Source organism: Bolinopsis microptera, chromosome 5, assembly GCF_026151205.1.
Source record: "Bolinopsis microptera isolate Bmic1 chromosome 5, MBARI_Bmic_1.0, whole genome shotgun sequence".
Classification (NCBI taxonomy): domain Eukaryota; kingdom Metazoa; phylum Ctenophora; class Tentaculata; order Lobata; family Bolinopsidae; genus Bolinopsis; species Bolinopsis microptera.
The window spans coordinates 991,215-1,004,908 of record NC_087076.1 but is presented as its reverse complement, the minus strand read 5'-3'; the positions used below and the strand labels follow the sequence as shown (position 1 = coordinate 1,004,908).

Sequence of the window (13,694 nt, the reverse complement as noted above, 5' to 3'; positions counted from 1 at the left end):
TTCCTGATAATTTTAAAAGCCGCGCAAGACCCGTGCCAGTGTTTATAAATGACCGATTTTCCTGTTTTAAAAAGGGGAGAAGTTATATATTGATTGCTAATAATATATTGATTACTATATTGATTTTAATTTTATATCATTATAGGGGTTTTTAATACACAAATGAGAGTTTCCCTTGTACGATGATCGACCCTGACAACAAAGATTTATCTTGGTCGATAGTGTCAAAGGCTTTGCTTAAGTCAATGAATATTCCTAGAACATGATTCTTAAGTTTAAGAGATTTTGTAATTGTCTGGGGTAATTGATGATATGAATTCCCACCACAAACCAATCATAGCCATGTTCAACCTTTGCATGCCTATGAACGAAACTTCTTCAGACCAAAAGCTACTCCAACACTACAGCTTCTCCAAGAAAAATGTTGATACTTTAATTACAGACCTTGAATCCAAAGAAGATATCATGGCAAACAGTACCAACTTTGAAACCTTCTTTAACATCTTCACACATACAATTGACTCTAACTGCAAACTAGATAAACCCAAAGTCTCCAAAAGAAATCCAATTAACAATCCTTGGATGACAGATGGAATTTCAGAAGCTATTTCAACTAAAGAGGAGCTGTATGATGACTGGATAGCCTCGAAAACGTCAAAAGAATTTAGTCCAGATGCAAATATTGATCTCCACACAAAATTTTCAAACTATTGTCGATGTCTTAAAGGTGTAATAAAAAGTCAAAAAAAGAAATATTACTGTACTAAGATTATGGATCATCAAGGAGACAGCAAAAAGACTTGGGAAGTTATCAATGAATTAAGAGGAAAATGCAAAAAAACCATAAAGCCTCAATTCTGTGTCGACGGAGTACGCATCACAGAACGTAGACTCATAGCCAACAAATTTAATGAGTACTTTGCCTCAATAGCGTCGAAATTGAATGAACAAGTTGATGGGGAAATGAAAATTGAGCCACTTCCTTCATTTGTTGAATTTTTACCAAAAACTAACCCAAATTCGATGTACTTAACAGACTGCACTGAGAGTGAAATATCTCATATCATTTCTGAGCTACAAAATGGCAAAGCTAGTGATTTCCCCATCAGTGTTATTAAAAAGGCCTCACACATTCTCAGCCCAGTGCTTTCCATACAATACAACAACCTTATGTCAACAGGATGCTTTCCCGCCATCCTTAAGATAGGTAAAATTAGCCCCATCTACAAAAAAGATAACGAAGAACACTTACAAAATTATCGTCCAATTTCCACTCTCCCAATTTTCGGTAAAATTTTTGAAAAGGTTATCTACTCACGGCTTTATGGTTTTCTCTCGAGTCAGGGAATACTGCACGATAGCCAGTTTGGGTTCCGAAAGGGTCATTCAACATCACATGCACTCAACTACTCTATTCACCACATTCAGCAGTCACTCAAAGCCGGTAATCATGTTTTAGGAATCTTTATCGACCTAAGTAAAGCATTTTATACAATAGATCACTCAATACTTCTCAAAAAATTAAACACATACGGGATCAGAGGACGGGCACACAAACTCCTGGAAAGTTATCTTTCCGACTGTAAACAATATGTTGGTGTGCTCAATGAAATATCTGATACTCTACCTGTGCTTTTTGGAGTGCCACAAGGGAGCTGCTTAGGGCCCCTTCTGTTCTTAATTTACATAAACGATCTTACAAACTCTGAAAAGAACTCTAAATTTGTTCTATTTGCTGATGACACAAATATCTTCGTTGCTGCAAAAAGTAAAAACCTAGCATACAAAAAAGCCAATGAAGTCCTAAATTCCGTACACCGCTACATGCTTGCCAATAAACTTCACATAAACACTGGCAAGAGCTGTTACCTTGAATTCTCAAACTCTCGATCCAACAAAGATGAAGATACACCCTCTGATCAAGAAATCAATATCAATGGCATACCCTTGGAGAGAGTACATGAAACTAAATTCTTAGGTGTAACAATCGATGAAGACCTAAACTGGAACGCACATAGAAGGAAATTAGCAAAAAAACTAGCCAGCTGCTGTGGCATGCTAAATTTTTTTTATCTAGACACTTATTTTACTTCGGGGTATTCCAACAGCCACAATGTTACACAAGTGCAACCAGCCAATTACAGGAAGCCGAAGGATCTTTTTGGCCAGTGACGGTTAAGGTAGTGTGTACCATACTTTCTTCGTCCGAGACTTTGCTGCAATGTGCAGCTCCTCATTTAACCCTCACACCCGATTTCTCGAGTATTCGGCTGAGTAGACCGGGGGGCTGCATAGACCACTCATGATCCTTAGTTGAACGTCGACGACGCTCACCCCACAACCAGGCAGTCAGTGGGTTTCGAACTCGCAACCTAACGATTGTAAGACAGGCGTTCTAACCAACTGCGCTACCTGGCCGTAAAGATAACATTCCCACATCACTCCATAAAGATCTATATCACACTCTGTTTGAAAGCTATCTTGCATATGGTATAACTGTCTGGGGAGGGGCATCTAACAAAAAACTTGAACCTCTGTTCAAAGCACAGAAAATGTGTGCCCGCATAATGTTTGGAGATAAAGAAGCATACTTGGATAAATTTAAAACTAGTGCACGATGCAGACCCTACGGGGAGCAAATCTTGGGCAAGGAATTCTACAGAAAGGAGCATACAAAACCCCTCTTCAACACTCATGAAATCATGAATGTGCATAATCTGTACTTCTACCATTGTATTAATGACATCTTCAAGGTCTTGAAATATAGAACCCCTATATCACTATACTCCCTCTTTGAAACATCTGGCAGACTTGGCAAAGAGACCCTCATTCTCACACCTAAACCATCAGACAGCTACATATACAGAGCAGGGACAATATGGAATACAGTACGACAAAATCTCATGCTAACTACATTCACCTGTTATAAGCCCAATCACCTCAAATCATCCATAAGAATCACCATCACTCACACTCAAAAGGAAGGAGAACCAAATGACTGGGACTTAGCCTTAAACAGCGTTCGACAAAATTCAAAAACTTTAAAATTGACCTTGCCTAGATTACTTAAGCTTGAAAAAGCGGTAATATCTTAGCAAAATATAACTTGCAGCAGCCCCATACCTTGTCATGAACATAATATCGAAACTACCTCTGTGATCACATCTTTCTCTGGGTGCAAAATGAATATATATTATATAGGTTTATTAGTTTTATAGAAATTTAAAAGTTCTATAGAAATTTATTATATAAGGATTATAAACATTTTGTTTGTGTGTTTTGTGTTATGCATTTTTATACCTATTTTAGAAGAGATTTTTATAGAATGTTACAAGTGCAGTAGGGTCAGTTTCAGACGAATTAAGCATAAATGACATCATTGCCATGTCTGAAGTGGTTTGTAAATGGGCCATTGTTAGCCCCAAGCGTTTTGGTCCCTCATTCCTGCCACTCAGCATTGCCTACTGTAAAGTAGAAATTTTTCTAAGATAATAGAGAAACTGACCTTGTCTCACTAAATTCAACCACTTACCATAATTAAAATACTAACAACCAAATAAAGTTTTTTAAATAATTATATACAATCACCAAAAATATTTCCTCAAGTTTACTTCTAGCTAACTAATTCGTGGTCATGGTTTAAGCTCTTATTTTATTTATGATTAAAGGAATGTAAAATAAAACTTTTCGTTTCATTGAAAACTTTTCGTTTCATTGAATTAAATCTACAGAGTAATTGACTGCATGAGATGTAGAATGGGATTGCCTAAATCCAAACTGTGTCTCCGATATGGCTCCTTGAGAGCTAACAAATCCGTATATTCTTGAGTAAATGAGCTTTTCGAAGATTTTACCGAAGACAGACAGTGTAATACTCGGTCTGGCCGTCTGGAAGCCCATAGAATTCCAGTTCAGAAACCGAGTAAGGAGGTGCGGCTACTGATGAGAAGCCTCCTTAAAGTTTATTTGGGTTAGAAACGACATCTGGGTCCCTACCCTCGCACAAGATTATTCTCAATTTTCTTGTTGTGTCCACAACTATAGGTGTTATCTTACCAGTTTTCAGGACATCTGGAAATATACCTTCGGCCATAAGGATATTGAAGTAATTTGATAAGACAGGTGCAATTATATGAGATGACTTTTTTATTACACTTATTGGAATGTCACTAGCTTTGCCGTTTTCAAACTGATTTATAATTTTCAATATTTCGTTCGGGGAGCAATCTTCTAGCATAATAGTTTTTTCATTTCTTTTATTCAGGAAGTCATAGAAAGTTTTCATGGGTAATATAGGTATGCCATGAGATAGGTCATTAAGCGTCTCATTGAGCTTGGGTGCAATAGAGACAAACCAAGCATTGAATCCATTAGCGATTGTCCTTCTATCAACTATTCTTTGATTATCAATGATAAACGGGGGTTTGGTTTGTCTCTTCTTCTTGCCTCTAAGCTCATTGATAATTTGCCAAGTTTTCTTGCTGTTTTCACAGTTGTTGAGGATTTCGTTGCAGTAATGCGAACGTTTGGCAGCTTTAATGATGGCTTTAAGCATCCTACGATAATTGCTAAATACTTGGTAGAACAAGAGATTACCACCAGGGTTCTTATTGGTAACAGTGTCAGACCACTCCTTACGTAGTTCATGTTTTCTTTCTACTGACTGGATGATACCGTCTGTAATCCATGGGTTGAGTTTCGGAGTTCTTTTTGTCACTTTTGGTACTTCCAGTTTACAGTGTTTATCAAGTGTCTGGTCAAAACATGCCGTAAACTCATCAAATTGTGTCGAAGGAGTCAGCTGGTTTACCTTCACCTCAAGTTCAGTTACAAAACTTTTTAATTTGGAGCTTGAGTAATCATAATATCGGACATGTTTCTGGGGCTCTGTATTGCGAGGGGTCTCTGCTGAGGTAAAGGTAAATATAGGGGCATGCTCACCAAGCCGCTCCTCGATAACACCTGATAAGACTACATTCTCTATTTTGTTTGTTAAAATGTTATCAATACATGAACTTTTACAGTTTAGGCGGAATGACAGGCTTAGCGCCGCCCAGTAAGACGCTCATCACCAACATTTCAATAATTAATATTAAATATATATTTCGAATATTACAATTTTTTGTAAAACAGAGATTTTAGTAGATGATTAATTTAAACCGAAATTCGTTTTAAATATCTGGATAGAAGCGGGAAGGAGACTTTTTTGGAGTTTTTGCTGACACATGTGACAGTGATTAATAAATTCAGGTAGTTGATTAATTAATCGTTTTCATGTGTCAGCAAACACTTTGCTTACCTCCCCACCAATATCTAGATATATTATCCTTTCCTTATTTTAAACATGATTTAATCCTCTCTTCAGATCCCGAATCCTGATGTCTCATAGTACTTGAACGATATGTCATCACTTGTTGCTGTTGGAGTAAGGTCAGGATTTCAAATAATACGGTATTACTTTTGTAAGAATCTAGAAAAAGGAGATTACACAAATGAGCAACTTCTCACTATATTTGAAAGCAAAATTGGTGCTATTTCAAAGGATCTAGAAGACCTAAAACTTCAAAAGCTTCGGTCTGCTACTTTCCTTTTGAGGTCTGGAGTTCAAATGTTTCATTCGAATGACTTTGAGGAAGCAAGAAGAAACTTTGACAAAGCCGAGATGGACGCTATTGAAGCATTTTCAACTGCTCCATCTGTAGATTGGAGAGTGCTCTCAATTAAAATCGCTATTTGTTCACACATTTGGAGAAAAGCTGGCCTCCTACTGGGTTGCTCATCAGTAAACTTTGTTTCAGTCCTGAAGCAAGTTTTACTGCACATTCATAGACTGCTTGATGATGATGGAATAAAAAGCAATATCAAAACCCATGTCGGTGGGTCTTTTCTGTCCAACATCAATAAGTCAAAGCGACTTGGGTTGATTAACACAGTTCTTGATATCGAAGAAAGCTCTAGAAAAGTGTTGTTTGATAACTTTTTGGAGATGTTACCCTCTTCTTATGTAACATATGATGGAGACTCGCGTGTTTCACTTCTTGAGCTCACAAGTAATAGACATGATTTGGTCCCCTTCTCACCAAGACAATGCTCACTTATTGAGCCCATCCCAGCTATCAAATCATGGAGAAATGTCTCTTGTGAGATATCATTAGAAAGGAACGCTACTCAAGAGATGGTATCCTGTGGTACAGACCATAATGGTGCTGATATTTACATCGCTGATCGCAAATGGATTGATTTACATAGCACAGTAAAAAGTCTCATGGCATCTATTCAAAATTTTGAGATAAACAAAGAGAAAACTCTTCAGATGGTGAATAGTTCTCTCGATGAAAATGAAAATAGTAAAATAAAACAGTCTAACTGTTTCGAGATTGTTTACATCTGTGTTAAAGTTTCTTACAAGTGCCCGATGGAAACTCCACCCCGTGTTTACATTTACCTTGACAATAACCAACAGCCAGGTTCATCATTTCACATGGCAGTTAAAAGTCGTGGAATGTCAGATCAAGAATACTCGGCTTCCTTTTATCGTGAAGATGAGTTACTAAGAATACTGAATCAGGAGCTGAATTCTACTTCAATGCTCGATGTAAACCTTTTTGCTGCAAATTGTGACGTTGAAGTTAGAAATTTTGAACTTATTGTTCATTACAAGAGTACTGAAATCAAAGCTTTTAAACTCGATGGATCGGATAACAATCAGTTAGCTATGAGCTGCACATAAGATAATGATAAGCTTATTCTCAAATTCACTGTACATTTTTTAGACTATTCTATAGCAAGTTTTGTTTTTGTACTCAATTTTAGCATACATTTGTTTTTTACAAGATTTCATGACATGGTTTGAATGTAATAATTGTTTGAAATGTAGAATATCATCTTTATTTTGGTTAATTTAGAAGGAAATCTGTTTAAATTTAAGTAACAAATATAGTTTAGGAAATTTTGTTTCTTAACAATTTGGGAAATTCTTCATAAAATAGAACTTTAATGTTGTTGATATCCAGGATAAAGATTTGTATATTTTTTGAACAGTTATATTAACATTTGTTACACTAAGGCTCATGGTTGAGGTGGACGATTGCCCTAGGATTGATAAAGAGATAGAAATCACTACTACATGGGGATTTCCTGAGTCCATTGATCCAGATACCGTTATCTTCTTCGGTGAAAACGACTTTGCTTTAACCTTGGAATCAGATGCTAAGACAAAGAAACCAGTCCTGTGTAAATCTTTGCAGCAGAAAGTTTCTGTGTATAACACTCTTGGGAGCGGTCTGGATGCCGACTGTTTGGCTAAAATTGAACGCTTTTATCCAAAACCAGATTATAGAGAGATTTTAGGTTTGTAACATGCTGTTTTTATAGACTTTTATAGTTAGACTTGTAGGTAGTGACTATTCCAAATACATCTGGGTGTTTATAAAATGTTGTTGAATCTAATGAGTTATTTTGACCATACCCATCATTATATTACTTTCAGTGCACGAGAGGGGAAATTCTAAGAGAAATACTCAAAAAACTACCAAACAAGGTATTTAAGCTAGTATTTGATATTTATATTTAAATTACGTGAACTACTTTCCTATTGTCTTGATTCATCATTAGTTGTATTCATCATTGTATCAATGCAAACTAGCTTTCGTGTTTTTTATTTTTTTAAAGATTATCATTTCGTGTCATATTTCCTACATTTCATGTTCACCATCAGTGAGTGAAGGTTTAAACTTGTGTAACCTAATTACTTGAATTCCAGTGCCGGGTTACACTACAAAGAAAAATGAAAAGCTTGGGCTAGGTAAGGATGATATTTAGAAAATATTTGAAGTGTGTATACATGTTCAGTGATAGAATTGTGTATCAAATAGTGAATAATAATGATCATTATCTTTTTAATAAATGATAAACTTTATGGTAATCCCAGGTTCTACTGGAGGAAGCAACAAGAGAAGTGACTCCATATCAGGTACCTATCGTTATTCAGTCATTTTAAAGTTATCTTTAGCTTTACTGTTACTTATAAAACTAAAACTACAAGTTATAAACTATTTGTCCCAGGTGAAAGCAAACACTCAACAACAAGTCCCCGCTCTGATGTCTCCAGTACAAGACCAGTCAGTAAGAATGTTCCCAAACCCACCACTTTACCCACTTCTCCAGTGGGAACCAAGCGCGCCCCCAGTTCACCTACTGCTTCTCACATGAAAGCTCCAAAACAGGAACCTGTTGACTTCCCAGCTACAACAACATACCAAGACTTGGGTTTAACCGACCACACTGGTGCATACCCGTGTATTTACTGTGGACTTACCTTCATGACAATGAACGAGCTGAAAACACACTGTGTGGAGCAACATAAAACCAACAAGCCCTTCAGATGCAAGTTCTGCGTGAAGTGCTTCAGGAACTCCCGCCAGTTGCTACTCCACACTTTCACTCACACAGGTGAGAAGCACTACAGTTGTCTGTACTGTCCTCAGATGTTCAGACAGCCGGGTCACAAGAACAATCACATGAGGATCTCCCACGGGGACTCCTTCCCCTACAAGTGTGACCAGAACAAATCACGTGACCAGAACATGTCACGTGACCAGAACAAGTCATGTGAGGAGCAGGAGAAGTGCGGGGCAGTTTTCAGCACCTCACTCGAGCTGACCCGGCACAACAAAGAGAAGCACGTAGTCAGGACGACTAGATGCAGAGCCTGCACAGTTACATTCGGGAACCACACGCTCTACAAGGAGCACCAGTGCCCCAAGAAGGACAGGAAGCTGAACTGCGGGGCCTGTGGGGAGAAGTTCTACAGGATGGCGGACGTGCTGCACCATGCTAAGTTCTGCAAGTATGTAGATCCTACTGAAGTGACATGTGAGAAGTGCGGGACTACCTTCCCTAGCGCTGCTAAGTGCTCTGTTCACAAAACTTATCTGTGTACTGGTGAGCCTATAGTACCTGTTAAAGAGAACAAGGTAGGAGAGCTGCTGGACAAGGTAAAGGAGGAAATGGTGGATTATGAGGAGGAGAGCATTGCTCCTCAAGTAGGGGTGGGTACACCCCTACCTCAAGCACTAAGTGAACTTGAGCAGCCTGAAATTGAGGCTGAACTAAAGGTGGTAATAGTTGATGACCAATCATGATCTCAGACTCAATGTTCTTCCTTTAAATTGTTATTTGCATCTTTATCGTTGAAACTGTTCTTTAGTACTTCATGTAGAAACAGATCAACTGATACATAGTTTTTTAAATGATGTTCACTTATTAAATTTAAATTTTGCAAAATTTCACACTTTGTAAAATGATTTCTAGTTTTCGAGAAGTAAAAGTCAATAAACTGTTTTTTGCAATCTGGTCAGATTAATCTAAAATTATTTGTTATATTATATACATTTTGAATTGTATAATTTAGGTCTTTTATATCTATGAACTTGGCAGTACTTTATATTATATTCGATAATCTAGCTGTTCAGCTCCTATCAATCACAAGAAAGAAACTTATTGAATATTGATCACTAAGCTACTACTATCACTGATTTGTCTTTTTTAAATGATAATTCCTTTAACGGTAACAATTGTGTTTTGTCCATTTCGTAGTCTTTTATTTGCTCTGTTAAGTTCCGTTTCACTGGTTTAACTTGCAGTAGATGAACATTGCAAACTCGAAGTTTCCATGGTCATCCATTCCCTTGAATCCTGCAGATGATCAGAATGAATGAAGCTGGATTTGAATTTTTAAATTGTAAAAAGCATTCTTTTATTTTGAGGTATGTAATAAACTGTACACAGTTTTTATTTTGATATTGAGCACCTTGTCTCCATGACGCCCAACCATCTTCACTGTCCAGGTGTGTATCTAGTCCCTGGTCACCGTCCTGTAGCTCTTCCATTGCCCTGTGTTAATTTAGTATCAGGTTTTAACATACTCAGAACAGTGGTATTTAACTGCACACTACACCCCCTGTGAACAGTGGTATTTAACTGCACACTACACCCCCTGTGAACAGTGGTATTTAACTGCACACTACACCCCCTGTGAACAGTGGTATTTAACTGCACACTACACCCCCTGTGAACAGTGGTATTTAACTGCACACTACACCCCCTGTGAACAGTGGTATTTAACTGCACACTACACCCCCTGTGAACAGTGGTATTTAACTGCACACTACACCCCCTGTGAACAGTGGTATTTAACTGCACACTACACCCCCTGTGAACAGTGGTATTTAACTGCACACTACACCCCCTGTGAACAGTGGTATTTAACTGCACACTACACCCCCTGTGAACAGTGGTATTTAACTGCACACTACACCCCCTGTGAACAGTGGTATTTAACTGCACACTACACCCCCCCCTGTGTGAACAGTGGTATTTAACTGCACACTACACCCCCTGTGAACAGTGGTATTTAACTGCACACTACACCCCCTGTGAACAGTGGTATTTAACTGCACACTACACCCCCTGTGAACAGTGGTATTTCTAATAGACTCCGCACGTGTTTCTAACTGGTAGCAAATATTGTGTAGCAATGTGACTGATATATATTATATAATGTGATATATTGTGCAACATACCTTGCTAGAACCTCGTCCTCGTCCCCCTCAAAATCAAACTTTCTCAGATGTTTTTGAAATATTGGTGACCTGGTCTCAGCGTCTGTTTTTAGTGTGTAAGAAATTTCGTAAGCTTTTCTGCGCTCGTCTAGCTGCACTGAAAGGAGATTTTGGTAATTATCTGAATTAGAAAACTTATTTATGGTCCTAAAAATTTGTTAAATATATTTGGTTTGAGAACTGTACAGTTCAAAGTGCTTAATTGCAGGCAGGAAGAATATAATAATTAAATGTGAGAATAACGAATTGAAAAAAGTTTCATGAAATTTCAGATATTTCATAAAACTGTAAAAATTCGTTTGAACTGTAAATTTATATTTTTGTTTTTTTGATTTTAGCTTATTTTTCTTGAGGCGTTCTCAAAAGATCCTATACTTCTGGAAAATGTAGTGTAGGTATGAGATATGTGCAGGATTTCAGTATTGATAACGATTTTAATATTAATAGTTAATTAAATATAAAACAGCTGCTTACTAGATACTCCTTCTTTGGAATGAGGAGGTAGTCCGTAGGGCAGGTCTGCTCTTCCTGTAAATAAGAGTATGTTTAGTGCTTGTAAAGGAGGTTGTGAAACCTAGGTATATTCTGGTCATGTTACTCGAAATAGAGGAGGGGGGTGAGCCCCCCTCCCCAATCAGGGACAAAAGGATTTCGCAATTATTTTGGCCAAAATTCGTCGCAAATAATGGTAAAAATCACGATTTCGTACATGCCGCGATTTCCTTTTGTCCCCCCCCCCCCCCCCCCCCCCAATAGAAACCTAAACCTACTGACCGGACGTTAAGCCAGGATACTTGATCTTGAGGGCGAGCAGCTCCAACTCGGACAGGACACCGTTCTCAGCCACATCATTAACACACCCGCACAGCTCCTCGGAGGGGGACTTCTCCTCCATTATCTCGTAGTATTTCTTGGCTTGGTTCCAGAGCTCTGCCATGTGCATAACGTGGGCCACTTTCTCCAGGACACTGTAGTTTGTTATACCAAAGTTTAGCTTGTCCATGTTGCGGAGCACCTGTATATTGGTTAGGAGAAGTTAGGAGGGAAGTTATCTGCTTGTTATCTGCTTGTCCATGTTGCGGAGCACCTGTATATTGGTTAGGAGTAGTTAAGAAGAAAGTTATCTGCAGCTTGTTATCTGCTTTCAATCTGCTTGTTAATGTCTGTAGCTAGTTAACTGAGTTTAAGAGCTTTAACAAACCTGATCAAGATGTCTCATGGCCTGTGTTCCAAAGTCAGTGTCAAATCCAAAGAGGGGAGCGTTGGGAACCACCCTTGGAGCGTTCTTAGTCAGGTTGAAGTTAACTGTTGGAATTCCATTGTCCACAGGTGCTTTCGAGTTGAAGTAGTACCTTTTGTAATAAACTTAAATTTTATTTTAACCATCTCCAGAAATAAATCGTTTTACAAATTGTTTTCTATTATGAAACTCTAAATCAGAACCAAGAATGTGGCTACGAATGTTACTAAGAGTGAGAATGTGGCTACTAAGTAACTAAGGTTACTAAGGTTACTAAGAGTGAGAATGTGGCTACTAAGTAACTAAGGTTACTAAGGTTACTAAGAGTGAGAATGTGGCTACTAAGTAACTAAGGTTACTAAGGTTACTAAGAGTGAGAATGTGGCTACTAAGTAACTAAGGTTACTAAGGTTACTGAGAGTGAGAATGTGGCTACTAAGTAACTAAGGTTACTAAGGTTACTGAGAGTGAGAATGTGGCTACTAAGTAACTAAGGTTACTAAGGTTACTAAGAGTGAGAATGTGGCTACTAAGTAACTAAGGTTACTAAGGTTACTGAGAGTGAGAATGTGGCTACTAAGTAACTAAGGTTACTAAGGTTACTAAGAGTGAGAATGTGGCTACTAAGTAACTAAGGTTACTAAGGTTACTAAGAGTGAGAATGTGGCTACTAAGTAACTAAGGTTACTAAGGTTACTGAGAGTGAGAATGTGGCTACTAAGTAACTAAGGTTACTAAGGTTACTGAGAGTGAGAATGTGGCTACTAAGTAACTAAGGTTACTAAGGTTACTAAGAGTGAGAATGTGGCTACTAAGTAACTAAGGTTACTAAGGTTACTGAGAGTGAGAATGTGGCTACTAAGTAACTAAGGTTACTAAGGTTACTAAGAGTGAGAATGTGGCTACTAAGTAACTAAGGTTACTAAGGTTACTAAGAGTGAGAATGTGGCTACTAAGTAACTAAGGTTACTAAGGTTACTAAGAGTGAGAATGTGGCTACTAAGTAACTAAGGTTACTAAGGTTACTAAGAGTGAGAATGTGGCTACTAAGTAACTAAGGTTACTAAGGTTACTGAGAGTGAGAATGTGGCTACTAAGTAACTAAGGTTACTAAGGTTACTAAGAGTAAGAATGTGGCTACTAAGTAACTAAGGTTACTAAGGTTACTAAGAGTGAGAATGTGGCTACTAAGTAACTAAGGTTACTAAGGTTACTAAGAGTAAGAATGTGGCTACTAAGTATTAACTAACCGGAGATCCTCTAGAGTGAGGCTGTGCAGCCGATGGGCCACGTTTATTGGAAAACCTTCAGTCAGCCCAGCTTCTCTCTTTACAGTAGCACATCTGGGGACTGGTGGTCGCTGTGGTGGGGTAGAGTAGACTAGTACAACTAGTGCTGACAGTAGCACAGCTTTCATGGTTCTCTCTGTAAACAGTGCTGACAGTAGATACTTTCATTAACTTAATATACGACAATAATAAACGACAATAACAAATGACAATAACAAATGACAATAATAAACGACAATAATAAACGACAATAATGTGAATACTTTTATACATGGCCCATGTGATATGGGGTGCACTTTTATTCACAAAAATATGTAAGGCTTGCTCGAATACAACGAACGAAAAGTTTACAAATCTGTGAACGAATTAAGGACCAAGCGACATTAAGCAATTATATGTACTGTGCTTAAAAGAACCAAGCCATTACTAAATGACTAAATTGTTCACGAATTGAGTTCATTTTAGCTCAATTCTGGACATTTTAGTATAATCAAAAGATCAAGATCCTCGCCTAAACTAATTGAGGATATTTTGAAAATTATC

General features: G+C 37.8%; 6 protein-coding genes across 6 annotated transcripts in view; 5 read left to right on the top strand and 1 right to left on the bottom strand.

The window, feature by feature from the left end:
- Positions 1-13,694, top strand: part of LOC134815899 (cilia- and flagella-associated protein 53-like) — an 889,273-nt gene that overhangs the window by 39,946 nt on the left and 835,633 nt on the right. The window lies entirely within an intron of this gene.
- The window catches only part of LOC134815896 (probable ubiquitin carboxyl-terminal hydrolase MINDY-4), a 623,521-nt gene that overhangs the window by 45,675 nt on the left and 564,152 nt on the right, over positions 1-13,694 (top strand). The gene's annotated exons all lie outside the window — the stretch shown is intronic.
- Positions 1-13,694, top strand: part of LOC134814742 (dmX-like protein 2) — a 131,615-nt gene that overhangs the window by 45,654 nt on the left and 72,267 nt on the right. The gene's annotated exons all lie outside the window — the stretch shown is intronic.
- Positions 1-13,694, top strand: part of LOC134815897 (mitochondrial import receptor subunit TOM70-like) — a 51,547-nt gene that overhangs the window by 34,808 nt on the left and 3,045 nt on the right. The gene's annotated exons all lie outside the window — the stretch shown is intronic.
- On the top strand, positions 7,071-9,545 carry LOC134815901 (zinc finger protein 85-like). Its single transcript, XM_063824504.1, has 5 exons — positions 7,071-7,350; positions 7,490-7,540; positions 7,763-7,804; positions 7,931-7,972; positions 8,065-9,545. The coding sequence occupies exons 1-5, from the start codon at positions 7,071-7,073 to the stop codon at positions 9,141-9,143; spliced, it is 1,494 nt and encodes a 497-aa protein (XP_063680574.1). The 3' UTR covers positions 9,144-9,545.
- On the bottom strand, positions 9,591-13,310 carry LOC134815905 (uncharacterized). Its single transcript, XM_063824509.1, has 7 exons — positions 13,113-13,310; positions 11,824-11,974; positions 11,397-11,637; positions 11,097-11,150; positions 10,584-10,719; positions 9,812-9,894; positions 9,591-9,696 (listed from the first exon to the last, which is right to left on the bottom strand). Exons 1-7 carry the CDS (start codon positions 13,277-13,279, stop codon positions 9,626-9,628), a joined length of 903 nt encoding a protein of 300 aa, XP_063680579.1. The 5' UTR covers positions 13,280-13,310; the 3' UTR covers positions 9,591-9,625.